Genomic DNA, 17814 nt, shown 5'->3' with positions numbered 1-17814 from the left:
TTTTTAATAATTTATGCCCGAATTAAATCCCAAGACCCGCCATAAAATTTCTACTACCAAATCATACAATTCCGCACCTAACTTTATATAGATTTTCGCCCAAAATTGCCCGTCGATACCGAAGTCCAAAATTGTGTTTAGAGCGCGACTTACTAAAATCAAACGAGCATTAACATACACTTCATTGGTCCCGGTAACGGGTCAAAATTCAGGATGTTACATTGATGGCCCCGGGCGTGGGCGTCGAGGTCCTGGTTTCGATGGATCCTGGCCCGACCGCTGGAGACCCGATCTTAAATGCCAGGACTCAGGAATTAACGTTGAAGTTTCTGTGTCCAAGCGTAGAGTTTCGGATCCAAATACCGATATCTAGTCATATTTTGGAAAACGTTTTTCGATTCTTTCAAATGGGAAATCATTTTTCTTTAATTTAAAACTTTGATAGGAAAACCTTTTCCATTAGCTCATTTTTCTAAACTAGCCAAACGTAAAAAAATGAGGAATATATTTTCCTTGAAAAATATTTTTCTGCGAAACAAGCAAATCCTTCGTCGGGGGCTTGGAAAGTCGAAAGCAAAAGTGCTTTTCTTTTGGACAGTGTCTAACGGGGATGCATGCAATAATTAATCATGTTTAGAAAGATGGTACACGCACGTTGCCGAGCCACACGCAGATTAAATTAACGAAGGTCACGACGCGAAAAGCAAAGGCGGTGGTGGCGGCACGTACCGCTAATCAGACCCCTGTCTTAATCGTCATTAATTATCCACTTAATCACCCTCCTCAATTTTTTTATTCGTATACTAATAATAAAAACATACACACACAAAAAAACGAGCGGAAAAACCGATTAAAAAAATTACGGAGTAAAAAAAAAGCGGGGGGGGGGGGGGGGGGGGGCCCGGGTTAGTGGCGTCAGCCACCTCCACGTGGCACCCCCTGTGCCTCACAGTCCAGAATCTCTGGAATTGCTAGAGAGAGAAAGAAGAGAGAGAGAGAGAGAGAGAGAGAGGGGAGAGCTCCTTTGTAACTGTGCACGCCGGACGCATGGCAATAACCACCGAGGCGTCTTGTTCCATCCCACTCCCTCTCACTGCTCTCTCTCTCTCTCTCTCTCTCTCTCTCTACTTTCTCTCTCTTCACTGCGGTTTTCTCTCCGTGACCGGCCGACCGGGAGCTGCGGCGGAGGAGCCTCGAGGGAGTGGGCGGCGGCGGTTCCGAGGAGGTAAGGATTTACCCCCCCGCGGCGATCGCGGCGGGGATCGCCCGCCGGAACCTCGCATTGTACGGCGGCGCGGCCGTCTTTGCTTTCCCGTTCCTCCGTCTCGCGTGGTGGGGGGGCCGGGGAAGAGCGGCGGGGGGGGGGGGGGGATCGAGTTGTTCCGTGTTTCCTTTTTTTCTGTGGCTTTTTCGCGCGCGCGCGCCGCGTGAGTTTCGAGAGTTCCAATGGCGCTGCGTTGAGTCGTGCCGTGATTTGATTGCTGTTCCGGTTCGATGTGTCCGGTTAGGGTAGGGTGTACGGGTCTAGGTGTGCCGGCGATGTTGGAGTTCGATTGGGGGGGGGGGGGGGTGGTGTTACGGAGCTCAGCGGAATATGTAGTATGAGATATGGCTTGAAGTCGGGGCGACGCATATGTTTTGTTAAATTTGGGCATTGGTGATTGATTGCGGGCTTTAGGAGTGATTCGGTAGCCCAATACGGTTGGACCTACGGTTCCCCTTGCGACGAAGACAATATGTAGAGGCTGTTGAATACTGCTCGGCGTTGTTGGTGGGAGGACCGTGTAAGGATTTTGTAAGTTACTTGGTATAGTTAACTCTTGAAACGAAAGAAACAAGCTTGAGAAGAGTCCCTGTGTCTGGTGGAAGAGTTGCGGTGGATTATTATGTGCGAGAGCGGGCACGGCAGGGTCGACCACCCTCAAGATGACCGAGGCGTTAAGCGGTGTATTTGCGCCGGAACTGATTTAATGAAACCGTGTGCTACAGGTTGCCACACTCCGAACTAAGTTGTCTGGTGGCCATGCTGAGGAATACTATTAGCTGGCTTTTAGTTCTGGGGCAGAAAGAAAAAAATATGCAGTCTTAGAGGTCTTTTGCTCCGTGGTCAAACACGATATGCAGTCTTGAGGTCCTTCATGCCAGTACCTGGTGTCTTTATTAAGGCATCTTGGCACTAAGAACTAGTTAAGAGTTTATAATATAGTAGGCCAAAACTCGGAGAGTTGCGAGGAATTTAATGCTCCGTTTCTGGGCCTTGAGATTGAACTGTATAGCTCTTATTGTCAGCTGAATAAAATTGAGAATCTTAATGACCATGTTCAAAATCTTGTGATGTTATCATGTGAAACAGCTACACTGCATAAGAACACGAAACTGAAGCTTCCATTTCCAACACGTGTTGGAACTAAGGAAACCAGCTGGTATTGCACTATTCAAATGGGAGGATTGATTTTGTTATATAAAAAATTAAAAAAAACCTAAACTTTGCCTGCTTTAGCAGTGTCAAATATTTGAATCCCTTTGTAATACCAGGTGCTCTGAAAGATTTAGATGCGCCGTATTGATGTGATATGTCATTATAAATTGAGTATTTCCTTTATTTTACACGGATTCATGTCTGAACTACTTGCTGTGCAAGTAATATAACATTGCTCCTGCCTTTGTATACTTTCCCAGGTAACTTCATATATCTAAAGTGGCTACTGATTAAACAACACAGTCGTCATGCCTTGGGATATGAAATAGAAACATGTAGCATGAAGAAAGAGAAGGATCTCAGTTGTATGGTTTTAGCATCAATTTAGAGGATTATCGAGCAAAAGATGAATTTGGACGAGCAAAAGATAGAACCTGTGACCGAGTTAGGACTTGCTTTGGACTATTCAAGTCAGTGCAATCAGAGAACATCAAATGATGATCCAAGTGCAGGTGCAAATGCAGGATCAAGTGGGTGCATGACATTTGTGGCTGCAAATCCCTTATCCGAGCTGGTTTGGTCTCCACACGGAGGGTTAAGTTTAAAATGTGCCGACTGCAGCTTCACAGAAAGGAAACCCTCCCCTATATGGGGTGCAGGGTCGAAATATGCATCAGGTAATGTGTCAACTTATAGAAGGGTAATCTTATTTACAGTTAGACTGACCAATTAAAATTTAAGTTCGCTCAAGTTGATGCTTCATATCAGGCATTTAGTTGAAACAATCTTTGCTTTCAGAAAATGTTGATCCAATGGTTGATGTGAATGCCAAGGCTGATGCGCCTGTCTCACACAGAAATCTTGAAACCAGAGGCTCAAGATATGGCGAGCCAGAGGATTGTTGTGGCTTCGTTGGGCAAAGGGCTGAAATAACAATGAGCAAGGAAAATGTCTTTTCAAATGTCCCCGGTATGTGATGCCATAGTCAACTAACGACCTCACATGCTGATTTTCTATGTAATTTAAGTGAGTTATGTGATTTTGAATTAGTGAATTACCAAAATTTTTCTCTTTTGTGTGTTTCTTTCGCTTTATGAAGCAATAATGACATTATTCTCTAACACAAGTAACTGTGGGATAAGTACTTTACCTTTTGGATCAGTGAAAATCTTTCTTCCAACAGAAGCTTGCATTTGGTTTTTCATATTTCACATCTCATGCCTACTGAATCTACCTTGGCAGGTCAGGTTAGTGGTAAAAATGGAAATTCTCCAGATAATGAAGTTTCTCCTGGAGATCCTGCCTTTGGAGGACAAGATGTTGCTATGAACTATGAGCAATTGGCAATGGGAGTTACAATGGTGTCAGAAGTTCTCCCACTGAATGAACAGAGAGCTTCTGCTACTCCAGCTTTCTCTCCAGGCGGAGAGGATGACAAACTAGCTTCACTTTTAAGAGAGGAAAGCAAGAAAACCAGTAACCCAAGTCTTCCATTATTGGAGAAACTAGAATCAACAGCTGAGAGTGACATAAGAACTCTTAATAGTGAGAACATCGGCCATGCAGCAGCTGATGCTGTAGCCTCGGAATCTTCCTCTGAAGTCAAAAGCATCTCTATGCATGATGCTGATATCCAACACAAAGACAAACCTGTTTCTAGTAACAGAAGAATCTGTGGAAGTCGTAGGAAAGGTAAAGAAAAGGCATTATCTGATGGAGATGCTAGTGGACGATTACTAAAAGAGGATGACAACAGCCATGAGAGTGTTGAAAGCTGTAACAGTGCAGGCTTATTTTCAGTTGGAAGAAAGAGAGGGAGCGTTGAAGCGCATCTGATTGATGGAAATAAACGAGCTAGGTATGGTCAAAACCAAAGTGCATCAAGCTCTTTTGCTGGACAAGACAGCTCCTTCATGAATTGGATATCAAACATGGTGAAGGGCCTGTCAAAAACAAATCAAGATGTGGCAGGCTCTCTCTCACTTGCTCTCACTGGTCCTAGTTCTGGAAATGAGCACCCGGACGATTCATTTGTAGCTGGCGGCCAAAACCTGGATGGTAATTGTGGGAATATGGGTTTTAAGTCCATTTTTCAATCAATCTACTGTCCGAATAAAACTGCTCAAGAATCGAGAACACTTCTGCTTCCTAGTCAAGCGGGAGAAGGATCTACAAAAATTGAGCCAGATAACAAGATATGTGCTAAAGATGTGCATCCATTAGCATGTCTAGCAGAGAATGACAACCCAAGCAAGAAGCTGCTGCTGCAATGCAGGATGATGGATGAGTCTACTCCTGAAATTGGAGCAGGTGGTCCAAATATTACTCGGATTTTAGATGCAAGATTTGCTGTCTCTCAGGAGAATTGTGAAAATCACTCCACAAAGAATAAGAATCTCGACAACTTGGATAACGGAAGTTATAAGAACTCAAAAAATTCATCCAACTCTTCTTTGGGGGAAATAAACTCAATAAAAGCTGGTAAGGATCATTCTTCTTCTTCAGAAGAGAAGATTAGTAATCTTGGCAGCAGAAATGATCCTCTAGGAAGCTTGTGGATAACTCGTTTTTCATCAAGGACCTCTTGCTCTATACAAAAGCAGGATCTCTGTGTCCAGAGTATGGGTGGAACAATCGAGGATTCGGGGAATCTCATAAGAATTACAGCTCAGTCTAAGCAATCTTTTGGTTGTCACCCAGCTCCAACAAATCTAGAGGTCAAGGATTGTAACAGTGAAGAACCATCTAATGGTGTTGGAAAAGAACCACAAGATTGTGCTGCTGGTAGTGAAGCTTCCTTTGGTTTCAGAAAGCTCCAGAATAGTCATGATCACCATATGATACACAAAGTGAACTGTATTTCATCTTCTCAGAGACTCAAAAGTTCCGAGGAAATGGCTTCATTGTTTGCTCGAAGATTGGATGCCCTTAAGCACATTATCCCAACAAATCCACTAGATGTGGGTGCTGGGTGTAGTGCAACTTGTCTCTTTTGTGGAATAAAAGGTCATGGTCTCCGAAATTGCTCAGAGATAGCAGAAGCTGAGCTGGAAGACCTCCTAAGGACTGCCAAATCATATCAAGTAGTGGAGGAAATGCCTCCTCTATGCATTAGATGTTATCAGCTCAATCATTGGGCTGTTACATGTCCAAATGTTGTTTCAAAATTGATGCCGCCGGAGGATTGTATATATGTTGTTAATAACCGCTGTTCTGATATAGCACAGCTTCAGAATAAACAAATGTACCAAAAGAGTAACCTTATAGATAGTTCTAATGGAAACTTGAAATTGAAGGAACTATCAACCTCTGGCAAAGATATTCCCATCCCAAGCTGGATTAGGAAATGCAGTGCTTTGAGCCCTTTTCAAAATCAGCTGAAAGATAATGTGATCACAACAACAGGAAATTTCGGTGAATGGCATATATCAGATGTGCCTAAAGCAATCTTTGACTCAATAAAGATGCTTCAACTGTCTCGGACCAGCATCCTCAAGTAAGTAAAACTTTTTACTTCATAATCTCTTTGAATGATACTGTTGGCAAAATATTAGTTTGTCTTCAATCATCAGGCATGTTGATTTCTGTTGGCTACGGTTTCTTGGTTTTGGTGAAACCTCTTTTGCAGGTAAATCACATTTTCCAAGACACCCAGAATGTCCGTCAGAGTTAAGAGTTAAATCAAAACTATGGTTTTGTGAAAACTACATGATAGATAGATCAAGTATTCCGTATGCCATGTCAAAATTTATGTAAACATAAGGGGGCACAACAAAAAAACGATCTCTTTGGTGTGAAATTTGCCAACGAAACAACCGACTGCATGGATGGTTTGCCAGCTCATGTTTTGTTTTTATTGTCAAATATTGGTGAAACTTGAACAGAATTGCAATCAACCTAATTGCTATTATCATTCCTTGTAGTTTGCAGCATATAATGTTGCGGTTATAGTAGAGAGAAACATGTATGTGCTTAGTGTCTGACATCATTCCTTCTATTTGGGATGTCTATTTTAATTCTCTGAAGTGGAACGATGAAGATGACCATAGTCACAGCTTCAAGATGAAGACCGTGAGCTTTTGTGGGGTTGGGGGGAGAGAGAGAGAGAGGCAACACAAGGAAAATGAAAGAATTGGACAAATTTTCTTAATTAGAGAATGGATCAACGGTTATTTGTGGGAGTTTTTCCAGTGCTTTTAAAGGGAACTTTTTGTGGCATTCTGTGTGGACTGTTATTCACAACAGTCGGATATTCATCGAGACTTTGTTGGTCTTAGATGAATCTCTTTCTCTGTCCTTTAAATTTTAGGTGGATGAGTGCCCGGACATCCCCGGTGCACCTTGATGGATTCTTCCTGCGCTTGCGTCTCGGAAAGTGGGAAGAAGGACTTGGAGGAACTGGTTATTATGTAGCTTGCATAACTGGTACAACTCAAAATCTCTCTTTTCATCTGTTCTATTTCATATATGCTGTCTAAGTTATGTTCTGAATGCACATGTTCCGCATCCGGATGCTGTCGCCTGTTGTGAATCCATCTGCTGTCTCCATTTTGAGATTGTGATATGTGTCCACTCAATTCTAGACCTCGCCACATCCAATCTAAAACCTACAAAATCCTAGTTTTCTCTCTTCCCTCTTTCTCCTCCTTTACCCCCTCAACTGCTTCCATGCCCAACCGCCACACTGCTGCCTGCTGTCACCACTGCTGAAGTTGCCAATGCCACACTCAGAACCGGCTACTGCCACATCTCGGGACACATCGCCGCCATCCAGCTGCTGTCACTGCTCCGTCTTTTTCCCCAGTCACCCCCTCATTTGTTCTTGCCCTCATCTGTCTTTCATTTTTTGATTTTCGCGCTTACAAACGTCGCTCGACCTCGCTGTCAAACCTCGCAGCCATGGTCAAGTTGCCGCTGCCGCAAGATCTAGAGGTGTGCCTCCAGATCTGGAGGCTCGGCTTCCAGGGCTGAGGCGTAGCTCACACCTAGCTCAAACAGAAAAAAACAGAGGCAACTTAGCTCGATGCCGGTGTCCATGGCCAAGGCTTAGCTCGAGGCTTAGGCTCTGTCCATTGCCAATGCTTAGCTCGGTGTCCATGGCTCCACATCGGTGGACGAGGCTTAACTCGATGCCGTGTCGAGTGCTGCCATCGGCAGCGAGCTCGACGGCGGCATCGAGCTCAAATAGAGAGAGATTAAGAAAGAGGGATGGGGGCATATAGAGGGACATGGGCTGCAGGGACAAAGACCAATTGAGAGAACTTGTCTTAAGGAGCGCAGCAACAGCAGGGCGGCGGATGTCAATGGTGGGGTTGGGGGCTGCAGTGGCTCAGGCAGTGGAGAAGCATGGGGGGCTCTATATCTGTACAGAAGGTGGAAGAGAGAGAGAGAGAGAGAGAGAGAGAGAGAGAGAGAGAGAGAGAGAGAGATTTTAATGTTTTGATCTACTATGGGTGAGATCAAGGTGTGGCGGAGTGGCGCCACATGTTTTTTCGTGCTTGGAGACAGCAGATGGGACTATAGTAGGAGACAGCATGCATCCAATGCATCAATACCCAAATCTGGGATCCTTACTGGAGGTTTGTGGTATGTGGAACTTAATGTGCAGGAATGCAAAGAGATAAGTCATCCGGAAGAAATCCTATTGCTGTGAACATTGGTGGAGTCAAATGTCTCGTTGAAAGTCAATACATCTCCAACCATGATTTTCTTGAGGTAATAACTTAACTCATTCATCCTTCACGAATTTCCCTGGGTGCTTCCTTTTTTTCCTCTTTTTCTTTTCATTTTTCATAAATTGTCAGAGGAACTTCCTCAGGAATTTTATGAGTTTTGAAGGCATCCATCATGACAATGTTGAATCCACTCTGGAATTTAGCTACGCTTCTGTCGTTTCCCGTCTTGTTTCATCCATTCTATGGCAGGCATAGTATTAACCGACAATTGATTTTCCAATTGCACTTAGCGTGTTGAATAGTTGTGCTACGTGGGTTTCTATAACACAAATGTATCTTGTTATAGAATGGTTATTTTGATAATTTATAAACGAGCGAGACTGACATTTCCCAAGATTAATTTAATTTGTTGAAGGTCAACCATGAAGGTGATTTTTTTTAATCATGGCAACAGGGGGTATAGAACGAGAAATGATTGCACGTGATGAATCTTGAGCTTTATAGAATGAGAAATGTTTGTGCGTGATATTGGTGAATTTCATAAAGTCTCAACTTCTTCGAGGAAAAGGTCGGTCAACATAAAGAACATCATATTTAAGGAGACGAGTCTGTGAACCTTCAGAATTTTCATTTTATGGAAGTGGCTCATATCAACAGAGTATAGAAGCCTATGAAAGGCATGGATGAATTGTCATACTTATTGACTGATCAATCTAATTATATCAAGGCTCCATGCTTAGTATTTCGCTATTGGTTTTGTCGGTGGGCTTGTGGGTCGTTTAATAGCTAAATCATCAACTATGTCCGACAGCTAAATGATGGTTTCGCATGCTAAGCTTTTTCTACTAGCTGACTACGCTTTCTCTAAGAAGTTATGAGGCTGGTAGGGATTGAAGTCTGTGATGATCTCGTCTACCATTTTTTAGCCCATAGGATTGCAAATGAGATGCTTGACAGGAGAAAGAGGATTATTGTTTGACAGGACACTCTTCTTTTTCCTCTTTTTTCTAATCCCTTTCCTTTGCCTATTACTGTTCATAGGATGAGTTAATGGCCTGGTTGTGTATGACGTCCCGAGCCGGCGGCAAGATTCCGACTGAGGAAAATCTGAGGATGAAAGTGGAGGAGAAGAAGAGGCTAGGGTTTTGAAGCGCTCGTGCCATCTCAGGAGCCATATGAGTTTTCACCAAATGAAGATTTGAAGACGGGACGAAGTCAAAATCCGACTTGTATGTAGAATTTTGACGTTTGCTTAGTTGCTCAAAGAATTTTCTGCATTCATCCGAATAAAGAATTTTTTTTCATATTGTTATTGGAGTCTCACAATCTTTTGGAAGCTCCGTGACTTATTGGACGGGGTTGGAACCTACCTCGCTGTCAGAATGTTTTGTTTGCTAAGTGAGTCTGTCCCAGCTTTGCCAGATTGGGACCGACTCCAAGTATGTTTATTGAAATACCGTACATTGTGAAGGCTGAAATTGATGCATTTGTTTTTCGAAAAATAAATAATTTGAAAATTTTTTTTTGAAAAATAATCATTTCTATCGTTTACAAAAATAATTTAATAGAAATTTTTTTCATCGTTCATGAACATAGTTAGAAACAAATTATTATTGATGATGAATATATTTTTAATTGATTAATTTTTTTAAATGATATAAGTAATTATTTTTTGAATAATAATTTTCAAATTTATTATTTTTCGTCAAACGGACGAGAGAGCTGAGAATTTCCTTTGGGACTCGAGTAGTAAGTTCTCAATAGGATGTGGTAATAAAATGACACATTATCACACACTAAAGTCTAACGAGAGGATAAGCGGTGAATCAATATAATCAATACACGTAAACTCAATAAAGTACTTCTATTTAGTAGGGTTCGACACTCTTCCTGTAGATACTAGAGACTAGAGAGAGCACAGATCTCTCACACTCTAATAGTCCTCTCTCACATGGTAAATTATTGGCTGCACCAACGGAACATATAGGTCGAGTGTAGGCGATTCGTCGGGTCACGTGGGTTTTAGGGTGCCACCACATGATTTATGGCCTAATTCCAAAACAAAAAAAAAGACATCAATTTTAGGTCGAGTGACAATTTTAGCATCAAATTTTTTTTGTCTCGTAAAAAATCGCAAACTTTCACTTAAATCTCAAATTTGGCTCCCCTTGACTTAAAACCATTGATTATCTAACTTGTCTATTATACCTCAGAAATAAATTCACATGATTTGCTGACGGGATTTAAAGCACTATTTATTATCTTCTTTTTCGAGCCACAGCTTGAAGAATGACGGCGAAATAGTTCACTGTTTTCTTCACTTCAATGGCAAGTCAAAAGGTCTTCAGATTAAATCTCTCCATCCAGACTCCACTATTTTGTCGTAATTTGAAGTTGAAGACCACTGCTCGTTGAGAGACACCATGGACGAGATCCGCCAAGCTCATGACTATAACCTTTTTTCTCAAACAAGAATGACTTTAGACAGAGAGTCAATGAGGGGTTAGATTTGGGATAAGGGTAAAAGTTGATGATTTTTTATGAAACAAAAAAAAGTTAAGACTACAATTATCACTCGACCAAAAATTTGTGTTTTTTTGGGAATTAGCCCCATGATCCAGCCGATCAGGTTTGCGGGGCCTAATGCACCAGGTGCGGCCAATTTGGGACTGGAGTCGCTAGAGCTCTCTGAATTGGGTGTTGCGGTTGCCTTTGGGAAAAAACATGAAAAGTCTTGTTTTGTACGCCCCAAGAAAGTAACTAATGAACCTTCATAAGATCATGAAAACTTTTAGCGTTAATATCGTAAAAAATCATAAATTGATATACTTGTGACAAATTTATCTAAAACTAATTTTATCATAAAAAACCCCAAATTAGTATACTTGTGACAAATTTACCCTCAGTTAGTTTCCATTATATTTTTTTTGGTTAAATTGTTGAGTTTGATGACACGTGACTATTAATGGGTGCACCAATTTGGGGTTTTACCCTTCGTTTGTCACATGTACCAATTTGTGATTTTTCATGGTATTAATAAAATTTAATGAAAAATAACGGATGATAAATTTGTCACAAATTTACCAGTTAGGGATTTTTGGTGGTCAAAAAATTAGTTTAGGGTAAATTTATCACATATGTACCAGTTTGAGGTTTTTTGTGATTAAAAAATTAATTTCGGATAAATTTGTCATAGATTTATTAGTTTGAAGTTTTCCGTAGTATTAACTCAAACTTTTATTCGTAACACAGTGTCTGCATGCAGAGTACATCAAGTTCTGCATGTTACATACACGTAGAACCCTGTTACAGATGATAAAAAAACTTTTATTCATTGCACACAGTGTCCGAATGCGCGGTACATCGAGTTGTGCACAGCTCACGCACAATCTTGTTACATACTCCAACCACACACAATGGCAAGCGATATCAAACTGGAAAGGAAAGAAACGACGTGAAAACGCGACTGAGCTGAGCAGTCCGTGTTTATTCTGGAGCGCCAAACGAAGGCGTTGGGCTCGGTGGCCTCATTGGCTGGTCAGTGCTTACCGTGGCAGCACTTGAAGGTGGTGACGGTCTCCATGTTCAGAGTGCAATTGGCGTTGGGGCACCTGAGGCGCTCCGGCATGTTGCCCACCATGTTGGGGATCTTGAATTTGAGGCATTTTGGCTTGACAACCTTCTCGTAGTACGCTTGGCACTGGGTTTAAAAATCCTGTTTGTTAGTCCCCTCCTTGATCCACTCCTTGTGCTGCGACAGCACTGTCAGGAGACTCGTGAGACTAGTGTTGATGATCACGCTCGACCCCTCCATGATGATGGCCAACCCGCTTTTCTTCTTATAGCTCGTGTAGACCTTGAGCTGCTCCAGCGTCAGTGGATCGGACATCTCCGTACTCACCTGCTTCTTGAAGGATATGCAGTTCTCAAGGCGGGAATGGAATAGCTTTCTCTCGGTGTTGACGTTGAAGAACTTGAAGCTGAAGGAGAGGCAGCTTTTGATCTCGCTCAGGTAGTTTTCAATCTCTGTGACCTTCTCGGAGTCTTCAGCCGAGCCGTACAAGAATATGAGCTCCTTGCTGTCAAACTGGCCAACAGTCAAGACACAGGACATGTCGAAAGAACAAGATTACAAATCGATAAATTCAGGAAATTCTTAATCTGTCTTGCATATGATTCTTGTGTGAATTCGATACGTGTGGCATTAGATGTATTTAAAATTTTAGATTGGGTAATTTTTACACGAAGTCTGCAATAATCTATCTTGCGTATGATTCATGTGTGAAATTCTTTTGACTATAGTGTGCGAGTTTGTGCTTGGCCGAGCGTGTTAAATACTTCACTACTTAATAATCTTGTCGAACGAAATTAGAACAGAGGCTGTGTCTTCCTTCGTCCCTATTTGGAGGAAGATCTCCAACTAGACTTTGATTGTTATAACTTCAATGTAAACTGAACAAGATATAAATTTGAGTGATATGTCTAGATTTGTAAGGCACTGATCAAAAGTCTGGTAGGAAGAAGGTCCATCCAACTAGGGATGGATAATAAAAATATGGCCCACATAATCCAAACCATACTGCATTTGTAACTCACGCTTTGTTCGACAGATTGGAAGACCGTGTTGTTCACCACGAGCTTGAGCCAGTTGTTCCTGTGCCCGTCCCAGAGCTTGCAGCCCCTCTCCTGCGTGAACGGCAGGGCTTCTGATCCCCAAAGGCGTATCATCGTCATTGCGTCCATGTTCACCACCTTACCCTCTTGGTTCAACACGACAACCTTTGTCTGCTGCTTAAATTGCCAACACTTCTTGATGAACTTTGCTGATGCCTTGCTGACGATGGAGTTGCATGAGTACCATGGCATCTGAGATCTCTTGTTTTCGAACTGCTTCTTTATCACAGCATCTTCTACATCCGCAATGGGAACCCACATAATTTCGTAATTAGATTTGAAGGTGCTCTCATTGTAGATGCTGGTAAGGGGATTGAAATCATCATCCGACGAGTCCAAGCCTGAAATGAGCAGCATCACGTTCCTTTTCTGGAACACCTCCAACTTTACCTATGACACGCAGTGATCAAACCATGCTCTTATTTTTGCATTTTGAATGCCTAGATACGAACCATCTAAAAATTTCAAACGTAGTTAATTACTTGTAAGTTGATATGCATTCCCTTATCGTGACATTCATATACAATAATGAGCGGTAATCAAAGTAAATGAAGATTTTTGGGACTGAGAAGCTAACCGTGGTCTTCTCGGAACATTGATAAACTGTTGGCGAATCCTTCTCAGTGCAGAACAGAACGGCCATACGCCCTAAAATATCATAAGTAGATCTGTAAAGTCCCTTGATCTGCTTATATCGAAGTTGCTCCGCTGCATAATGTGAATCACTTGCAATTTAAGTACTTATGTTCGATATATGGATTGGACAAAAATTATATGCGTACACAAAAAGGAATCTGGATAAGGTGGACAACTTTCAATGTGAGAACAACAATGATCTCACCGTTCTCTTGCTTGAAATTTTCCACTTGTTTCTTGAAGGATTTATATATCTTCATGACTCGGTTCGAGAAGGGCGATAAATTTAGCTCTAGGAACCTGAAGTCATCAAGAAATAGGTGGAGCATTGAAGTGAAACAGCTAGAGAGAGAGAGAGAGAGAGAGAGAGAGAGAGAGCTTGGAATTAATTCCAAGTCTGTTAACAAAGGCAGCTAAAAGCAAAGGCAAGGTATAACATACTCATTGCTCGTGCTAATCATGCCACAGAACGGAACTGAGCAGCCAACAACACCGACAATGATTTGATAAAATCTAGCTCTTATGTCAATCGATGTCGATTCTCTGAAACTTTCAGAGTAGTTTGCAAACTCAACAGTGCACTTGGTGAACTCTAAAATCACCCTGATCAGATCCTCCAGCACCGCAAAAGCCGACTTATCAGCACGCGACCCTCTCAACTCGGCCGCCAAGACTAACTTGTAGTCTTTTTCAGTTTCAGCATGATGCCGATTCTCGGCGTAGTAAACCGACAAAGCTGACAGTGTCAGCACAGCCTTGGCATCCCATGAAAAGGATGACAACTTGTCGAAAAGCAATTCCATTGCTCGGCATGCATCGTTGGTGTGCAGGGCCTCGCAAGTGATCTGTTGGTTGCGGACATAGATTTCGACATTCAACGTGGGAAATAATATCATCGAGGACGTGACGAAGAACTTAACAAACACAGCAATAGTTTGTATTTTCTCTGATAGAATGAAAGATTTTAATGCGGCCTAAAAAGTCGCTTTTACTTTAAATCAGTTGTTATCTGAGAAAAAAAAATTATAATCTCTATGTAATGTTAAAAAAGAACTAAAACGCCGGGCTCCCGCATGTGCATACTTGCACTTCTGAGGGAGGAGTGCGTCTCTTACTATGAGATTACCTGACAGCACAATTTGTTGATGGTGGATGACAAAGGAGCAGGCATTCCTACAGAAGGTCGGTTCAAGCTTTTGCTCTGACCATGGTTACCCTGGAAAAAAGAGTTGACTTGTGAGTCCTCAACATGAAATATTATGTACATAAGAGCATGGAAAAATTGTGTATCTTGATACACTTTAGCTGGAGAAAAGTGAAACATGGAATTAATTTGAGGAGCAAAGACATTTTTCCACAAGTTGAGAACCAACCAATTAACCATGGAAATAAGTAAATGGGAAAGATTGCAGTATTTGCCATGCATTTCATGTTTTTGCGAGTAATATGTAGTAGTGACGCAGCTATTTATCCATGGCCATAAATATATATTTCCCTTTTCATTTTATAAATTAGGGTCATGAATATAGAGGTACAATTACCTAAAAGCTTATGGAACACCATGCATGTCCCATGAACTAGTTATGTTAAGGCTTTTGGCCTTTACAAAGAGAAAACTTTACTACTAAAAAGTAAATGAAAAAGGGACTATGGCATATTGTTTGATTTGCTTGTCCACAAATTTACCTTTGGGTCGAGGATTTTCTCGACGAGGCTCAAGTAATACTTGACATCAACTTGATCTATCCCAGAGCTCGTTACATCTTTCATGAACTTGTCGCTGTCGAGGAGGGCAAGTAAGCTGGTCATGAAGCTGTTGTTTCCGGCCATTTTCGGATGCAGGGAAAAGGAGAAAGGAATGAGTGAAGCAGGGAAAGTTTAGGGTTTCAAGAGAGGGAGCGGAGTGAAGATGGAAGGCTTGTGGGGAGCAAACTGCAGGTCCCTGGAGGCCTATTTATAACACTCCAAGGCCATAACACGAACTGACCAAAAATAGAAAAGGGAATAACACGACAACTTATGAGCCGGTGAGAAGGATAGAGTCATAACTCTCCACAGGTCCCACACTCCAAGGCCACAACACGACAACTTATGAGCCGGTAAGGAGGAACGATTGATTTGATTGATATGAGTCATCTCTCTCTCTCTCCCTCTTTAGTACGAGTCATCTCTCTCTCTCTCTCTCTCCTCTTATATATGTCATCTTGTTTCTCAATCCTATACTTTCGATAGAACCATCTTAATGAGATCAACTTTACATACTCATTCATAATATGGCTTATCATTTTTTTTGTCTACTTTGGTTTATATGGCTTATCACTTTTTGATTATTAGAGCTTATCTTGATTTTAAGCTCAAGTTGATGGGATAAGGACATCATAAGTGTCATAATTTTCGTACGGTGCTCACTTGAATGCCATAACTTTTTTCTCGATCACTTAAATGCCATAATTTATAAAAAAAATATTCACTTGAATGCCACAACTTTTAAACGATTACTTAAGTGGCAAAATTTTTTTAAAACGTTCAACCAAGTGCCTGAAATCTGTCATGGCATAGCATTTGTGGTGAACATTTGTTAAAAGTTATAACACTCAAGTGATCAGAAAAAAAGTTATGACATTCAAGTGAACGCCGTATATAAGTTATAGCACTTAAGTGATCGAAAAAAAAGTTATGGCACTCAAGTTAACTTCATAGACAGTTATGGCATTTGTGGTGTCATTTTCCCTCATGTTGGTCCTAATCGATTAATTAATTAAATTAAGGGATAAGGGTGAAGGAAAGTTTAATTATCTATTGAGAAGTCTAGATTTTTGCTGTATAATGTTATCTTGTAACTCAGAGAGTCGGTTAGTAGTCACGAAACTCAAAGAGGGTGTAGAATGCTATATAACCTCATAGGGGTGTAAGAGTGAAGAAAGTATTTTATGTATCGGAAACATAGCGTGGCAACAATATGCTAAGAGTAGGCCTATCATAAGAGATCTTTTGAAACTCATTTGCAAAAGTTGATTTGGGATGTTTGGTCACATGGATGGTGTGATTAATCAGTTACACCACATGAGCGACATAATGGACATAAGCTTTGGTTAAGAGAGACATTTTAAGTAATTCTCGTTTTGATCTCCTAACAGGATCTATGTTGTAGGCCGTGATTGAACCATATAAATCAACTCGTTTCCATTTTTTTTGTTGTTGTTTTGATCTTTGGTGCTTGCTCTTGTTGTGCGTTCGCTCATTTCTCATGAAAATTTTGTGGAGGGGTCGGTGGTTTGATTGGATGACCTCTAATATGTATTGATGTGCTAGAGTTTATTTCAATGAAGAAATATCGACGAGTCGAATGTTCAATGTTCCCAACGGCGCCCAATCTTTTTGTGATCTCAAATAACTTATTTGTTAAAGGTGTGCCTATAGTTTAGGCTCGCGAACGCATTGATGTGTGTGGCGATTCGACCCATACGATGAAAGTTTGTTAACACCTAAACTTTCGCCATCCCATTTAGCGATTCATTGCATAAAAAATTAAGGATTGACCCAAACCCCAAAACAAAAATATTATTAATTTGCATTAACATATCGGCAGGATTTTAATTAAGCCCACATAAATTATATTATAATTGGACTGGACCATGGAGGCTCTAAGTTTAATCGAATTATCTGAACTAAGCTTGCGAGAGTATCAAAACTTGGCCAAGCCCGTTGAAGACCCTGGTGACCAAAAACCACATGTGGAATGCGTGTGTCGTTCTGAAAGTAAGTGACCTAAGATAAAGAATCTCAGCAAAATATAAAATAGGAAAGGATATTCAGTCACCAAGGAATACATTCTAGCGCTTATCAAGAGCTATATATCGAACAAAATTCGGAGCTATATATTGCGCAAAATTCGGTCACCATGGGGGCATGGTTCTCTGGTCATATTCACGAAATATTGACAGGATAAAAAAGGAAAAGTTATAAAGGAATGAAAGGAAAGAATACGAAGAAGTTTTGGGTGGAAGATTGTTGTGACCTTCCACGAGGTGAACCATCCAGGGAAAACTAATGGATTACTAAGCTTATATTTAGCATGGACTCTCCTAAGACCATATCAATCAGACTTTGAGATTATAATTGTATCAATTGCACATGCAATTCAGTTCAATTATGAGTATCCACTAATCTATTATAGGTCGATTAAAAACCCAAGTAAACTGTTGAGATAACATTTTACTTTTGCAAACCAGAAATATCATGGATATGGGATTTGGTTACGCTAGACAAATCTAACACTCTTTCGATATTTTTTCTCCTTATTTCAAAAATACTTTGCAAGCAATCTTTGCCAATTTTAATCCTAAACCATTAATATGTGAGAGATGATCACGCCGCTGCGCAAGCAAAATTTAACACTCAATAATCAAA

The 17814-nt window shown here is 41.1% G+C and overlaps 1 protein-coding gene and 1 pseudogene across 3 annotated transcripts; one reads left to right on the top strand and one right to left on the bottom strand.

Moving 5' to 3' along the window:
- The first annotated feature begins 1083 nt into the window (after positions 1-1083).
- On the top strand, positions 1084-9478 carry LOC115677660 (uncharacterized). Of its 3 annotated transcripts, XM_056320791.1 has the most exons (7): positions 1084-1225; positions 2680-3096; positions 3218-3388; positions 3662-5915; positions 6729-6844; positions 8028-8134; positions 9136-9478. In XM_056320791.1, exons 2-7 carry the CDS (start codon positions 2826-2828, stop codon positions 9241-9243), a joined length of 3027 nt encoding a protein of 1008 aa, XP_056176766.1. In that variant the 5' UTR covers positions 1084-1225; positions 2680-2825; the 3' UTR covers positions 9244-9478. The 3 variants fall into 3 exon arrangements, with proteins under 3 accessions (XP_056176766.1, XP_056176770.1, XP_056176774.1); XM_056320795.1 differs by lacking the exons at positions 8028-8134; positions 9136-9478 and adding an exon at positions 6924-8010; XM_056320799.1 differs by lacking the exon at positions 1084-1225 and having other exon boundaries at positions 2965-3096; positions 3276-3388.
- Positions 9479-11424: 1946 nt separating this feature from the next.
- Positions 11425-15351, bottom strand: LOC130140550 (protein SIEVE ELEMENT OCCLUSION B-like; annotated as a pseudogene).
- Positions 15352-17814: the final 2463 nt, after the last annotated feature.

This window comes from Syzygium oleosum, unplaced genomic scaffold, assembly GCF_021117445.2.
Source record: "Syzygium oleosum isolate NSW1041296 unplaced genomic scaffold, Sole_v2.1 Sole_v2.01, whole genome shotgun sequence".
NCBI classification, from domain to species: domain Eukaryota; kingdom Viridiplantae; phylum Streptophyta; class Magnoliopsida; order Myrtales; family Myrtaceae; genus Syzygium; species Syzygium oleosum.
Note: the sequence above shows the minus strand (reverse complement) of the source record. Positions and strands in the feature narration are given on the sequence as shown.

Excerpts from the sequence above, each read along its gene's own strand:
- LOC115677660 (XM_056320791.1), top strand. The coding sequence starts at position 2,826 with ATGAATTTGGACGAGCAAAAGATAGAACCTGTGACCGAGTTAGGACTT. Across the intron at positions 3,097-3,217 it reads AGGGTCGAAATATGCATCAG|AAAATGTTGATCCAATGGTT; the intron begins GTAATGTGTCAA and ends CTTTGCTTTCAG. Across the intron at positions 8,135-9,135 it reads CCAACCATGATTTTCTTGAG|GATGAGTTAATGGCCTGGTT; the intron begins GTAATAACTTAA and ends TACTGTTCATAG.